Genomic DNA, 16,446 nt, shown 5'->3' on the forward strand with positions numbered 1-16,446 from the left:
GTTACTTTGGTCATGAAACTGTATGTGTAAGTTATTTTTTTCTCTCTCTCTGACACAGCTAAAAGCTGGACTTCAGAACTGAGTTGAGAGAACTATGTGTGAGATAAACTATTTTGCTGAATTTGCCTTTGCCAAAGGCATGTACATTTATTTGGATTAATTGTTGATTGTTAGTTAAATAATCTGTTATTCTATTAAGTTTTCCAATAGAGTTAATTTATTACAATTCTTCTTTGTTTTGTGTGTATTTTCACTACAGTATAAGAATAAAGTGGATTTGGCTTAAAACCAAGTAGTGTGACCAATTTAATTTCATGTGGAACACAGCATCTTACACTTGCCTTTGAATAAGAGAGACATTAGGGTCTAGGCGACCTCCATGTTATATTTAAAGGAGGTTTGGTCTAGTCCATAATACCTCTAATACGTAACTGATTGGTCTGTGGACTAGTAACCATTTAATGATAACAGAAGTCTTCTGCTGCTAACAATTATGGGAATTATTCTCAGCTATGTGAGCAGCTTGTGGTTGTGAACAACAGAGAGAGAAACCATCAGACATTTACCAGGTCAGGAGAACTCTCCGTTCTCTGCCATAAAAGCAACTTTACACGCATAAAACTGGTTTATATGTTTAAGCCTGGGAGTCTCTAGAGAAGGTTCACGTGGTGTCTCCCAACACCCTCAAGTTGTTCAGGGAGAGGTGGGCACCACAGACAGTTGAGTATTTTATTTCCCCCTCCAACTCTATTTTGATTCAATCCCTGCAGTCTCCGTCACTTTTTTGATCACACAGGATTGCTTTTTGATGAAAAGGGCATTGCTCGTCATTGGGCACTCTGGTGTTTCTTTTCTTCCTGGTGGTGGGAAATGAATAAAGATGTGTACACCAGTTGTCTTTCACTGTGTCTCACAGCTTTACACACTCCAGGCAGTAGTGTGGGGTGGGAGGAAATTAAAAATAAAAATAATCTTCACTTCAGCAGTTGAAAGCTGAGACTATTCTGAAACCTGTGTCTCTCCTGTAACATGCCCTGTATTGGGCATGGTTATCTATGTTCAAGAATCTAACTGATATTTATGCAGCTCATTATTGTGAACAATTGTTAATTTCCTCAGCCAGATAAATAGCTGGGGCAATCCTCTGTTGTCGAGTGCCACGCCTCAAGCGATCTGGGGTAAGATGAAATTGAGATCTTTATACCCTCAGGTTACATGCTATGAAGCCACAATAGTATCATCAGCATGCTTCTTATGAGAGTGTAACATAGCCTTGATCTGATTTATAACCACAATTCTATATGAAAACACCAAAAGCATCACCAACAATTAAAATGTTAATCATTTTATATTTGAACAGGTTTAAATTTTCCATTGTTCTCAGTGACCTGTTGCTTGAATTCATTGAGGTCCCTAAATAGATTTTGTATTTTCTGGAAGAATCGTCGGTATGGCTTCATACTCAAGCTTGCCATTTTCCAACACCTTCAGCGATGCCCCATTCCTGGTCTGATCCATGACAAGCTTCAAGAATCCCTCTGCAATGTGTGAGGTTCTGTAAAAGTCAGATGGTGATCATGTGCAAACATCCTGTTTGTTTAAAATATCCCGCCATTGGAACACAATCCCTTCCAGTGTGTTAAGGCAGCACAAGACTAGGACATCTACCCAATTTTGGAGGATTTAACTAGCAGGGTTGATGAAGGAGAAACAGCCAACATCATTGATTTCCAGTCGACATTCCCAGTTGGTTTGCACATCTCATCATTCTGCACACTCATCAAATCAAACATGCAAATTCTCAGGTTAATGCTGAAGATTCAGAAATCAATCTGAGATATTTTGCGGATACCACACCAATCATTTCTGTAAGATATTCCTCTACAAATGCTCCATGTAGACATGCTGAACACATTTTCACCCTATCAATTCCCACCCCACTTCCTGATTATGTTCAAACTCACTTCAGAACTCCAAGGTTGGCTATCATCATCTCAAGTTTCTCCTTGTGGTCTGGAACCTTCACTGATTTCAGATCTGTCAGAAGCTTAGTGTCGACGAAAACAGGACACAGCGCTTGTAATCGAACCCCATGCTTCTCAAGGCAGGTCAGCTGAAAGCAGAAACCTTGTAATGTCTCACACTCTTTGAGTTTTATGGAACTTTACAACTTCCTGACAGGAAGCTCTCAGATGTTAGTTTATGTGGAGTTTTGTGATGAGGGCCCATCCTGACTGCAGCAGACTGGGGGAAATCAGGAATCCAGTCCAAGTTCCTGGAAGTGTTTGTGCTTTGTGTGAGGCTCACCTGAGAGGCAGCACAATTCAAACACGCACAACTATTAGGGTCATCAACACATTCAATCTGATTAGACTTGCCTCTCAAACCCATACCCTGTGTTCATCTTTAGTTGTGTGATATGAAACGCTTGGAGCAACTCGACCTGCACATAGCCCCACAGCCTTTTACCAATAATCAATTTGTGGTGTGTCAACTGCCCTATGTATAATGATCTAACTGCCAGTGGAGAAAGTGAGGAATGGAGATGTTGGCGATCCGAGTCAAGAGTGTAATACAGGAAAGCACAGCCGGTCAGGCAGCATCCAAGGAGCAGAAGAATCGACGTTTCGGGCTTAAGCCCTTCATCATCCCATTCGCCTGACCTGCTGTGCTTTTCCAGCACTACACTCTTGATCTAACTGCCAGTGTCGATAAATGAGAACCAAGCAATATACTTGGATTTCACTGTAAAGGAATCATAAGAGTTCATGGGATTATGGGTAATATATTAACATGCATAAACATTTAGGAAGGAAAACGTTCATTTTTGAGGTGACAGACTGTCTAATTGATCTTTGCAAATTTCTGACAGAGCTTGTCAGAGTAGACATCGAGTCAGAAGTTGCACACGACACCAGGTTATCCACCAGGTTTATGCGAAATCAGACAAGCTTTTGGCGCACAGCTCATTGGTCAGTTGTAGTGGAGCAGTGCTCCAAAAGTTTGTCATTTCAAACAATTCTGTAGGACTATAACCTGGTGTTGTGTGACTTCTGACTTTGCCTAAACCAGTTCAATATTGGTATATCTACATCAAGAGTAGACATCGAGATTGTTTCACCTGTCTTAGGAATCTATAACATAGTGAGCATGAGGGTCAATCATTTTGGCCTGAAATGAGGAGAATTGAGGAAATTCTATCAAAGGTTAGTGAATCTTTGGAGCTCTCCATCCCTGAAGATGACAGTTCCATTGTTGAATACATTTCAGGATGAGATAGGTCTTTGGTCCCTCAGAATCACTGGGTATGAGGATAAGGCAGGAAAGTGATGTAGAAGCCCAAAACCAGTCATGATTGTTCTGGTTTAGGCACAAACATAATTCAACAAAATCTCCGATTCCATAAACCAGCAGTGCCACTTGGGAGCAGCTGCTGGGATTGCAGAAGAAACAAAGCCATGGAGTTTGAAACAAGCTCAGTCCATGGACCGGCAGATCCATTCTTGCAGATCCCAATTTGGTGCGTGGACACAGGCTTGCATGGGCAGCACAATTGCTTTTGTAACCTCCGTGCCAATGTATGGCATTATCCACCCATCCACTATGTGAAACAGTTACTGATGACATTCAAGGTCAACATTGACAGAATTTGGGGCACTAAGGTAATCAAGAGGTAGGGTGAGAAAATGAAGTCAAGGTGCTAACTGAGCTCTCATCTTACTGAGGAGCAGAGCAAACGTGAGGGACCATGTGGCCTGTTACTTGCTCGACAGCTGCTGCTTGTTCTGAGATTCTGACAAGGTATTAGTGTGTTATTTATAGCAAAAACGTTTATTCTTTGCATGATAGTATAGCACTCACAGACAATGATGCAGTGAATCCTACTACTCCATACTTTGAGGCTGCATAAACTGGTCCACGGAAGAAAGGAATCAGACCTGTTCACCATGAAATAGCAGAGAATTAGCTTCACACACTCCATCAAACAGAAACTTGTGAATATATGGAAACGCTTTGGCATGGAGACAGGTCACCTAATTCATGTCAACATTTATCCCTTATATGAAGAAATAGTCCTAATTACATTTGCCAGTATTTATTGAATTTAAAATGTAAAGGAAAGCTAAGCAAGAAACTGTCAGTCATAAATAACTTTTCTGAAAACAAAAAATGCTGGACATCAGAGCAAGAGGTAGTAGGCATGGCGAGAGATCAGGCTAAGAATTAAGATTGCAAATCATTGACGACTGTTACTTTCAAATAAGGACAAAACATTCAGGTTTGGTCATGTACACAGAAAATTCAAAGTAAGGCATATACTTGACACAGATCTCTTTATGAAGCAGCCCAGGAAGTCATTCATATTTAGCAAGACTTTAAAAAATACTTCTACAAGAGATACCCGTGGTCAGGAGGTGTGGTGAAGACAGTGAGAGGAATTCCATCCCAGGCAGCGTGTGTTATTTGTTTATGTCTTTTATAAATGAATTGCATTTTTTAGAGCTGTAAGTGTCTCTGTTATATCTTTGTCTATGTATATCCTGTTGTCTCTCAGAGACGTGCAATAACTGTGGTGGGCCTCTGATCGGACGTGCCGTGGAAAGTGAGGCTAGTGTAGATTCAGTATATTTACGGCAGTACAGACCCGATGGGGCAAAGAGCCTCTCCTGTTCTATGTGATTCTATGGTCTATTAAACTGTCACCACCAAATCCAATGAGGAACAAAGGAAAAACCCGAAGTGATTTGAATGTAATCATCTTGAGATTGTGAGAAAATGGCTTGAGGTGAATGACACTTGAAGGGAAGTTACAGAAGTTGAATGATGTTGTGAGTTGAATCAGATGACCGGCAGCTTGTGTGGAAGTTAAATACCTTTTCCTTTGCTGTACATTATGTGAAAAATCAGCTTTGCCCTTAATTGCATTTTGTCCACTGTGGATGCTTTCCAAAATCCTCAGGCAACACTTCGAATATTCATTGATAAACTATTGTTACTTTGCTGACTTACCTGCAATGGAGGCGGTATTAACAATCACTCCTCCTTTCCCTCCAGTCTCTTTACTCATGTGCTGTATTCCCAGATAGGTTCCTTTAATTACACTGACCTGCAAAACAAGCATCATAGGAATCATCAGGGAGCAGGCCCATTCAGTTAATGTGAAAATACCAACATGCACAGACAGTTGCAAAATGCAGAGAGATGCATATGGATGGCAAGCTATATTCAAATTCACCCAACAAGAGTACATTCAAGCATTAGCAGAGCACAGAAAAATTCAGGTGCTAGTAGAATGATAAACAGTAAAACACTGTGGAAAGATGCAGGAATCATTTGTGGAATGGGAAGTCTATTAAACAGGATGGACAAACTCAGAGTTGGTGACCTGGTTACTGGAAAAAAACCGATTGATCCATAAATGAAGAGGATATTCAGTGGAATGAGCAAACTGGTTACTGTGATGTGAAGATTGGTCAGTGGGTGGATCAACAGTTCATAAAATGAAATAGCTCAATCAGTGACTGGTTAATGGAATGTATTCACAATCCAGATTCACATCAATGTGGTGAATTTTGAGCAAATCTGTTTATGAAGAAATATAATGGCCAAAGTGTACTGGGTTTTCGAGCATCACACTTTTTGACTCTTATCTGCAGCATCTGCAGTCCTCATTTTCTCCGAGTTGATTATATTAAATGGAGTGTGGTAGTAGTCCACTGAATCAACAGGAAATTGATTAGCAGACAGCTGACAGAGAGGCAGGGATAAGGAGCACATGGTCTGGTGTGCAATATGTCATTGGTGATGGTGTTTTGCAACGATTGGTCTCAAGCTTTAGCTATTCATCGCACTTAGCAATGAATTGGTTTTGTATTAATTCCTGGATGGAGTGGTCTTCGCCCAGGAGAAAGTGAGGACTGCAGATGATGGAGGTCAGAGCTGAAAATGTGTTGCTGGAAAAGCGCAGCAGGTCAGGCAGCATCCAACGAGCTGGAGAATCGACGATTCGGGCATGAGCCCTTCTACAGGAATGAGGAAAGAGTGCCAAGCAGGCAAAGTAAAAGGTAGGGAGGAGGGACTTGGGGGAGGGGCGTTGGAAATGCGATAGGTGGAAGGAGATTTAGGTGAGGGTGATAAGGTGCGGGTGATAGGCTGGAGTGGGGGTGGGGGCAGAGAAGTCAGGAAGAAGATTGCAGATTAGGAAGGTGGTGCTGAGTTCGAGGGTTGGGACTGAGACAAGGTGGGGGGAGGGGAAATGAGGAAACTGGAGAAATCTGAGTTCATCCCTTGAGGTTGAATGGTTCCTCGGTGGAAGATGAGGCACTCTTTCTCCAGCTGTTGTGTTGCTACGGTCTGGCGATGGAGGAGTCCAAGGACCAGCATGTCCTTGGTGGAGTGGGAGGGGGAGTTGAAGTGTTGAGCCACGGAGTGGTTGGGTTGGTTGGTCCGGGTGTCCCAGAGGTGTTCTCTGAAACGTTCCGCAAGTAGGCGGCCTGTCTCCCCAATATAGAGGAGACCTAATCGGGTGCAGCGGATGCAGTAAATGATGTGTGTGGAGGTGCAGGTGAATTTGTGGTGGATATGAAAGGATCCCTTGGGGCCTTGGAGGGAAGTGAGGGGGGAGGTGTGGGCGCAAGTTTTGCATTTCTTGCGGTTGCAGGGGAAGGTGCCGGGAGTGGAGGTTGGGTTGGTGGGGGGTGTGGACCTGACGAGGGAGTCACGGAGGGAGTGGTCTTTTCGGAACGCTGTTAGGGGAGGGGAGGGAAATATATCCCTGGTGGTGGGGTCCGTTTGGAGGTGGCGGAAATAACGACGGATGATACGATGCATATGGAGGTTGGTGGAGTGGTAGGTGAGGACCAGTGGGATTCTGTCCTGGTGCCACCAGGACACCTACCACCCTACCAACCTCCATTTACATTGCATCATGCGTCATCATTTCTGCCACCTCCAAACGGACCCCACCACCAGGGATATATTTCCCTCCCCTCCCCTATCAGCGTTCCTCACCTACCACTCCCTCCGTGACTCCCTCGTCAGGTCCACACCCCCCACCAACCCAACCTCCACTCCCGGCACCTTCCCCTGCAACCGCAAGAAATGCAAAACTTGCGCCCACACCTCCCCCCTCACTTCCCTCCAAGGCACCAAGGGATCCTTTCATATCCACCACAAATTCACCTGCACCTCCACACACATCATTTATTGCATCCGCTGCACCCGATGTGGCCTCCTCTATATTGGGGAGACAGGCCGCCTACTTGCGGAACGTTTCAGAGAACACCTCTGGGACACCCGGACCAACCAACCCAACCGCCCCGTGGCTCAAATCATCAACTCCCCCTCCCACTCCACAAAGGACATGCAGGTCCTTGGACTCCTCCATTGCCAGACCATAGCAACACGACGGCTGGAGGAAGAGCGTCTCATCTTCCGCCTAGGAACCCTTCAACCACAAGGGATGAACTCAGATTTCTCCAGTTTCCTCATTTCCCCTCCCCCCACCTTGTCTCAGTCCCAACCCTCGAATTCAGCACCACTTTCCTAACCTGCAATCTTCTTCCTGACCTCTCTGCCCCCACCCCCACTCCTGCCTATCACCCTCACCTTATCACCCTCACCTTGACCTCCTTCCACCTGTCGCATTTCCAATGCCCCTCCCCCAAGTCCCTCCTCTCTACCTTTTATCTTAGCCTGCCGAACCTTCTGGGTAAGGACTTCCATGTCTATCATTGGTTAGTGGTAGCTAGAATCTTGGGGTTTCACAAGAGTGTCTCCATCACTGACAAGAGACTGTGTCGTGCCACCATCGTTGTCAGATAGAGATACTTCTGGTAGTGAGGGACTGAAGATGTAACCTAATTATCCTCAGCCTCAGCAACCAGCCAGAGGAGTGCATACTGTTGCAATCTACTGAGTCAAGGATGTTATTGGAACCATCCATTGCTGACTATTACATTGATTTACGGAATGAGGCCTTAAAAACATTCATCTCCAAACTCAACCGCATCCCAGTTTCAAGAAGTGTTAATTAATGTGCTCACACAAATCCCAATTAATATAAACAAAGTACAATTGACACAAACCAGGTTTATACTGAGGCAGTTCTCCCAGTTTTGCTCATCAAAGATCCCTGCATTGTTGCATACTATATCCAATCTCTGAAATTTTTCAAGAGTTTTGGTGAAACAATCTGCAAAAGACAGTAAATGGAGTTGATTATCAAAGTTTGCAATGTCTTTGACCAAGCATAACAACACTAAGCACATTCCTCAGAATGACTCATTCAGTCACTGAGTCACAGTGAGATGCAGCAGAGAAACAAGCCCTTCAGTCCACCATATCTGTGCTGAACAACAAACGCCAAACTATGTTAAACCTATTGACCTGCACTTGGTCCATAACTTGCTTTGCTCTGGCATTTCAAGTGCTCATTCAAATGTTTCTTAAATATTTCAAGAGCACCTGACTCCATCATCCTCTCAACCAGTGCATTCCATATTTCCACCAGCCTCTGAGAGGAAATTTCATTCCTCAGGTCTTCTGGAAAACACTTATTCCTCACTTTATGCTTTCGACCTTTGATCTGAGATACATCTGTGATGGGGAGGAAGATTTCATGGTCTCCCTGGCGTTGCCTCCAAAGGTTTGTATACCTAATTCAGATCACCCCCCAAACTTCTCTGCTGCAGGGAAAATAATCCCATCCTATACGATCTCTCCCTATAATGAGGCTTTCCATCCCATTTGTCAGATGTTTCATTATCGAGGATGATCTATTCATGCAAACAATTGATGAATTTTCCCAATCTTTGCCTCGGGAAATGTGGTTGACCAAAGCCGAGACAGAACTTTTTCACTGAACCCTCTTGATGCTGAATCAAAATGTTTGGAGATTGGCAGTGCATGGAATGGGAAGCATGGTCCCAGCATGCTTCCTGTTGCCCACAATCAGCAATCATCAAAATCCTGAAATAAAACCTGTAGATTTACAAAAATCACCTCCTCTCCTCCATGCATACACCTGGAAGATGGTAATGGTGTGCAACATCAAACCATTGAGGAGCATCCTTGTTTCCTAGCAAGAGGCAACAGGCCTTAATTCGTTGACCAGAACTGGATAGACTCTGAGAACCATTATCAGGAGAACTGAGACACTAAAGTAGAACATGTACTCACTACTCGGACACTAAACCAGGACCAATTGAACCAAGACCTACACAAGAAGCATGTACTTAGACGACAAGGGTCGAAAGAAGGATCACTTGCACTGAGATCCTCGACCAGGAACACTGAGACCCTCAAACCAAGGAAGATGAAAAGCTGAGCAGTATCAATTGGTGTCTGAGCACAGACTGAGTATTGAGTTCTGGAATCTGTGCTCCCAATGAAGCATCCCATTTCTATGTAGATATTTGCTCCCTGTTCTGAGGGCACAGTTTTTAATTGTAAATGCATTCTTCTGCTCCTTTTCAGCACATGGAAGGTTATCCTCAATGCTGTACTGATTATATTTAATCATATTGCAGTGTATAAGCTTACTAATGCCAACAATGTAACTCCCATTCACACTCACTCCAGCTGATTATTACACCCACTGGTTGCAGCAAAGTGTCTGTTAAGAAACCAGTCAGTCAGATTGAACAAGTCAGTGGCATATTGTTAAAATTAATGTTTGAATTGGTACCTTTAAGCTGATTCTCAGATGTTACATCACATGGAAGGAACAAAATATTCTCAGCTCCATAGGTCGGTCCAAAGGCAGCTTTGGTAGCTTCCCCTCTGGATACACTGATATCCAACAGACTCACCTAAAGGAAGAAAACATGGTTGAGTCCTAAAGTAAACATGTGGGTTGGTCAATGTGTCTGAGGAGAGCTTGGGTCAGTCAATGGCTCATTTCAAACTCTCTTTCCAACTCTGACCAGACAATTGGAAACTACACACTCAAACTATACTGATATTTTCTGAATGCACCCCTGATGGACGATCCTTCAGCACTGATTTGTTGCAGCATTCCTCAGGGGACATGGTGCAGAGATTCTTCCTTACTGTGGCATGAGCTGCTGGATTAGAATGAGTAAAGAGTTCAGTTGACCCAAAGCTTCTTCAAAAGCAACAGTGGATGAAGAAGGTGTGTAGGTGTAACATCATTGTGTTATTAACCCAGGGGAGCAGTGTAATTCTCAAGGGATTTGGGTTCAAATGGCACCTAGTGAGCTGGTAGTGTTTTAAAGTTGAGAGGTGACCTGTTGGAGGTGTAATAGCTTATGAGAGGCATGGACTGGATGGACATCAAGTATCTGTTCCTCTTAGTTGAAGGGTCAGTAATAAGGGGCATTCTGTTAAAATGAAATGCAGAAGATTGAGAGGAGATTTGAGGAAGGTTTTTGTTTTCACCAAGAGCATGGTGGAGATCCAGGCTGCATGTGCTGGAGGTTGGTTGATACGCGAAATCTCACAACTTTTAATAAGTACTTGAATGAGCTCTTGAAATGGTATAATATTCAAGGCTATGGGCCAAGTGCTGGAAAGTGGGGTAACTGTAGGATTAATGTAGTTTTTATCAGAGGAGACCTGATGAGTCTAAGGGGCTCTTCTGTTCAGTGTGAATCTATGATTCTGTGAGAAGTAAGCAAGTGTGTAATGTATAAGTGGTATTTGGGGAAGGGTGAGTTGTGCCAGAGGATTAGATGATGACTGAGGTCATGTTAGGAGTCGGGGTGACAGGCTAGTTGTTGGATGTCAAGGGGAAGCTTGGTTGGGTGGTCAACGTGAATGATTGGGGTTCAGTTGTATTGTTCTCCTGGAGGTGAAAAACTTTACTGTCAGACATTTCCGGGGTAATTATCTAGACATGTATTGTGACACAACCAAACTCTGCGGCATGAAATCCAAGCTTTTTGTGGAGATGTAGGTGTTGCTGGCTAGGCCACCATTTAATGCCTGGTCCTATTTGCCCTTGAGGAGGTGGTGGTGAGCAGCTTTCTTGAACCACTACTGTGCACCCGTCTGTGGTTTAACCCACAATGCCATTGGGAAGGGAGCTGCAGGGTTTTGATCCAAAGACGGAACAGTGATATCTTTCCAAGTCAGCATGTGAGTAGCTTGGAGGGCAACTTTCACGTTTAGTGTTCCCATATATCTGCGGCCCTTATCCTTTGAGATAGAAGTTATCAAAGATTTGGAAGGTGCTGTTCAAGGATACTTGGTGAACTGCTGCAGTGCATTTTATTTTTAGCACACACTGCTGCTTCTGAGCATCAGTGGTGAAAGGAGTCAATGCTTGTGGTTGTGGTGCCAATCAAGTGGGCTGTTTTGTCCTGGAAGGTGTCAAGCTTCTTGAGTGTTGTTGGAGCTGCACCCATCCAGGCTAGTTGGGAGTATTCCATCACACTCCTAATTTGTGCCTTGTAGATAATGGTCATGCTTTGGGGATTCAAGGGGTGAGTTACTCATCACTGTATTCTTACCATGGCACTGTGTTTATGCCTCAGGTCCAGTTGAGTTTTTGGTCAATGTTAATCTTAAAGATAGTGGAGGATTCAGTGATAGGAACACCACAGAAATCAAGGGGTGGTAGATAGATTGTAAATTATCAGTGATGGTCTTCATTCATGTGAAGAGATTATCACTGTCCAAGCCAGGATTTATTGCCCATCCCTAATTGTCCAAAGGGCAGATAAGCATCAATCACAGTTCTGTGGATCTGGAGTCAAATGTAGGCCAGACCAGGTAAGGATGGTAGTTTCCTTCCCTAAAGGACATTAGTGACCCCAATGGTCTTTGCCAATAATCAACAATGGATTAATGGTCATCATTAGATTCTTAATTTCAGATATTTATTAAATTCAAACTCTACCAACTGCTGTGGCGTGTTTTGAACCTGGGTCCACAGAATATTATATAGATCTCTGGATGAGCAGTCCAGCAATTACACCACTAGGCCATTGCCTCCCCATAATGGTCATAGTCTAGCATTTTTGTGGCACCAATGTTACTTGCCCGTTGTTAATCCAAGCCTGGATCTCATCCAGCTTTGTTTGCCTTTGAACATGGACTGCGTTAGTATTTGAGGAGTCTTGATTGATGCTGAACATTGTGCAATCATGAATGAATGGATGTAATCTCACATTACTTTATGGTAAGAAAGAGTAAAATATAGTGAAAATGTTTTCTCCTGATACCATGATCCTGCACCATTTTTTTCTGTTTCACGAATAAGAAAAATAGAAAGCTATTTGTCAAATAGAGTTCATCAGTCATGAGCCAGCTCACCTTTGGAGAACATGTCCATTCTGACCTTATGATAGAGGGGAGGTCATTGGTCATTATGAAGCAGTCGAGGACATCTCCAACATATTCAATAAGGATCCTATCATAGTGCAGTGATTGTATTTACAGCCATGAACTGAGAAACCTGGGCTCAAGTCGCACCGATGTTAGGGCGGTGTAATAATGTCTCTTGACAGTTCAAATGGGAAAAATGGATGCAAGATATTCAGTCCTGTATTCTGTATTATCGTTTGACGACATTAAATCTATGATGTGTTGGTGCTGGCATTGAACTGGTGTGGATAAAGTCAGAAGTCATACAATTCCAGGTTAGTTCACCTGACGAAGGAGCACTGCTCTGAAAGTTTGTGATTTCAAATAAACATTTTGGACTATAACCTGGTGTTGTGTGACATCTGATTAAATCTATGAGCTGGTATTATTCCTCTTGCCATTGCAGTTATTTATTCTTATTAAAGCAAAGCAATTTTATATAGAGTGGAAGAAAACAATGCTGATTGTGTGATGATGCTGAGCGACAGCAGTGAACAACAAACCAACCAAGTTATCAATAAAAAGGAACCAAGACAAGAAGATACCGCTCCATGGGACCATATAATCACCAGTTTGGGTCAAGTTGTCAAAGCTCCAAGGCATTATATCAAACTTGAATAATTGATTTTGTTAACATTTATGTTAAATGTATGTATAATTACTGAATTGACAACATTTGCGTCTGTACAATTATCTGTTTATGATTGGTTTTCTTTGCAGACGATGTATCATAAAGGAACATACCTTTAAAGGATGTGCATATGATGTCAGCATTGTATCTGCATGTGGCCTGTACTTACAAAGTTTTCAGGATCCAACTTGCAGACCTCTGTCCTCTTACAGCATAACAAGCTGAGAAAAGCATGAGATCAGAATACCTCTGACGGACATGGCTTAAGGCCAGCCACACGAATCATTCACTGAAGCTTCCAACATTTCTGGGACAACAAACAGCTTCTGACTATTACAGCTAAAATTAACTATAAAGCCTGTTGTATGAGAACTGGCCATTCCCATTCAAGCTGCTTCCATTGTTGCAACTTTTCAAAGACACCTAAAGTCCTCCTCAGTTGTTCATTTGGACTCTCACCAGTAACTTCACCTTTACAATCGTTTTTCAGAAAAAACCCCAGGACAAGATAACCTTATTAAAGTGACAGCGTTGTCACATGGGATGGCACATTACAGTGAACATTGGTGAGGCCACGTTTGGAATGCTGTCTTCAGTTCTTGTCTCCCTGCTCAAGGAAAGAAGCTGTTAAACTTGAAAGGAAGCAGGAAAGATTGACAAGTATGTTGCCAGGGCTGGAAAGTTTGAGTTGGACGGAGAGGCTAAATGGGCTCGTGCTGTTCTCCATGGAGCACAGGAGGCTGAGGGGCGACCTTTTTAGAGGCTTATAAAATCATGTGGGGTATGGTAGGGTGAATATACAAGATTATTTTCCTCGGTGGTGTAGTCCAAAACTAGAGGAGAAAGGTTTAAGTTGAGAGGGGAAAGATTTAACAATCACCTAAGGACTGACTTTTTCATAAAGAGGGTGATGAGTCTGTATGAGTCTATAACTTTACATCGTTATTTTTGCTGAGAGGATGTCGGTGTTCTACAAAGCAGTTACCCAGTCTGCGCTTTGTTTCTCCAGTGTGGAGGAGACCACATTGTGAGCAGTGAATACTGTAGACTAAATGGAGCGAAGTGCAGGTAAAGTGCTGCTTCACCTGGAACTTGTGCCAGGAGCATTAGATAGTGAGGAAGTTGGATTTGGGCAGGTGTTACACTTTCTGCCATTGCATACTTACTCGCAGGTAATTCATGGTGGAAATAGCTGGAATATCGTTTTCACTGCACTTCAGTTCCAATTTAATATCTTATTATTCAACCTAGCTTTTGCACACCGATCGCTTCACATCAGTCATCAGGTTAACACAAACTGCTGCATTTCTGAACACACTGCCTGGGCAATCGTCGTCTTTCTTTGCACGGGGAAATTGACAGGAATGATTCAACCAGAATTGTTACCTTAGCGCCATTCTTCAGGAGGATTTCAGCAATTGCTTTCCCGATGCCTTGGGCAGCGCCAGTCACCAGCGCAACTTTCCCCTGGAGTTCCATCGTAGCACTGACGGTGGACTTTAGCGATTTGCCCCTGGACTTTATGAAGAGTTTGCAGTTAACTTGTCATGAGTAAATATTTGCATGAGCTGCTGATATTTACCTACACAAAGAAAGAGGACAAACTCCAATGTCTAATCAGTTTTCTCCCCATTCCTTCATGGTTTTGCACCACTCTGAAAATCTGTCACCCTCCCATTTTCTCGCACCCTCACATTTCTAGTTCATGGCCAGCATCCACATTATGGATTGAAATAGGTCCTCAGCCTTTAAACCAAGCAGCGTTTGACTGGGGAAAGGGCTGTCATATCTGAGTTCACTCTGCCTGTACCCCCTACCCAGTACACAGGCAGGGAGCTGTCAAAACAAGACCCACCCCCTTCACTTTGAAGAACTACGAAATGTAGATTTGTGAAAAGGATGGTGGGGATCTAGGAGGGCTTGTTTGGGGTGAACATGTTGTCAATTACCATGGCCCATTTCTTCAAGGGGAGCTCACCCTTGCTGTGGTGACTGCTTTATGCTCAAATGTGTTTGCAAAAAATACCCACTATGCGCTGGGTGCTCACTCCTACGTTCACATCCAAATCCATTATATAAATGTGAAAAGGAGTGGAACCAACACCGATCCTTCAGGCACACCACTGGGGACAGGCCTCCACTCTGAAAGGCATCCCTCCACCAACATTCTCTGTATTCTACCTTTGAGTGATTTCTGTATCAAAATAGCTTGTTCTACCTGTATTCCATTAGATCTAACCAAGCCAGCCTATCTCCCATGAGGAAGATTGTCAAGGTGTTGTTGATGGGTGTTTTACTGGCTGACGGATGTGACAAGGGGTTTTCTGCTGGGAGTGGTGCAGGGAAAGCTGTTATTTGCAATTAATATAAATGATTTAATTGAAACTGTGGTTTGTCTGCTTTGTAGTTTTTCTGATAACATGAAATTTAATGGAGTTGTAGAAAGCTGTCAAAGGACATAGCAGGATATAGATCAGTTGGAAAGCTGAGTAGAGAAATGGCAGATGGAACTTAATCTGGACAAGTTCTGGTGGCCACACAATAGAAAAGATCTGGACACTGTGGCGTGGGGACAAAGAAGCTGACCAGGATATTGCCTTGATTGTAGTGTATTAGTTCAAAGGAAGTGTTGGACAATATTTATCTTTTTTATTCAAGTGTGTGAGAGGCTGAGGGCGACTTGATAGATGTATGTAAAATGTGTACTCTGTGGTAAAATGTACTTTTGATTGTGAAACAAGAAATTGTTTTAAAACCAAGAACTGCTGAAAGATCATTGCATGTTTTGAAATCAAGTAACCTGACATTCATTGTCAGTTCTCTTTGCATTATTGTAGGTTCAGTTGAAGTGCAGTTTGCAGATGAGCTGCAGCTGTTGTGGCTGCATCTGGAGATTCAGCCTCTGTGATGACAGGATGGTTTGTAAAGGTGAATTCTGTCCTTTTTTTTTGAGACATTGAAACAGATGTGTTCCAAGCCAATTAAGTAGACAGTGTGTGACGCCTTGGATTTTTTTCAAGGTTGTACCAATAGAAACAGCATGTTTGGATAGAATCAGGCTCCCATAGAGCCAAGGTTTTTGTTCAGCTTTCAGCAGTTACTTGGGTCATGAAACTGTATGTGTAAGTTATTTTTTTTCTCTCTCTCTGCCACAGCTAAAAGCTGGACTTCAGAACTGAGTTGAGAGAACTATGTGTGAGATAAACTATTTTGCTGAATTTGCCTTTGCCAAAGGCATGTACATTTATTTGGATTAATTGTTGATTGTTGGTTAAATAATCTGTTATTCTATTAAGTTTTCCAATAGAGTTAATTTATTACAATTCTTCTTTGTTTTGTGTGTATTTTCACTACAGTATAAGATCTAACTGATATTTATGCAGCTCATTATTATGAACAATTGTTACTTTCCTCAGCCAGATAAATAGCTGGGGCAATCCTCTGTTGTCGAGTGCCACGCCTCAAGCGATCTGGGGTAAGATGAA

At 42.9% G+C, this 16,446-nt stretch overlaps 1 protein-coding gene across 1 annotated transcript; it reads right to left on the reverse strand.

Annotated features, from left to right (window-relative positions):
• Positions 1-1,329: 1,329 nt before the first annotated feature.
• LOC148147489 (15-hydroxyprostaglandin dehydrogenase [NAD(+)]-like) lies at positions 1,330-14,495 on the reverse strand. The gene is made up of 7 exons (XM_087995154.1): positions 14,348-14,495; positions 9,689-9,812; positions 8,088-8,194; positions 5,011-5,107; positions 3,862-3,938; positions 1,965-2,113; positions 1,330-1,555 (listed from the first exon to the last, which is right to left on the reverse strand). Exons 1-7 carry the CDS (start codon positions 14,438-14,440, stop codon positions 1,414-1,416), a joined length of 789 nt encoding a protein of 262 aa, XP_087851280.1. The 5' UTR covers positions 14,441-14,495; the 3' UTR covers positions 1,330-1,413.
• Between the last annotated feature and the right edge of the window lie 1,951 nt (positions 14,496-16,446).

This window comes from Chiloscyllium plagiosum, unplaced genomic scaffold (assembly GCF_037043375.1).
Source record: "Chiloscyllium plagiosum isolate Xiang-an unplaced genomic scaffold, Cpla_swu_hap1 HiC_scaffold_16, whole genome shotgun sequence".
Taxonomy (NCBI): Eukaryota; Metazoa; Chordata; class Chondrichthyes; order Orectolobiformes; family Hemiscylliidae; genus Chiloscyllium; species Chiloscyllium plagiosum.

Bases quoted from the DNA above. Each gene is read 5' to 3' on its own strand.
- LOC148147489 (XM_087995154.1), bottom strand. From the start codon at position 14,440: ATGGAACTCCAGGGGAAAGTTGCGCTGGTGACTGGCGCTGCCCAAGGC. The intron at 8,195-9,688 runs GTACCAATTCAA...TGTCTTTTGCAG, and splicing joins ATCTGAGAATCAGCTTAAAG to ATTGTTTCACCAAAACTCTT. The intron at 5,108-8,087 runs GTTTGTGTCAAT...CTTGTTTTGCAG, and splicing joins ACTGCCTCAGTATAAACCTG to GTCAGTGTAATTAAAGGAAC.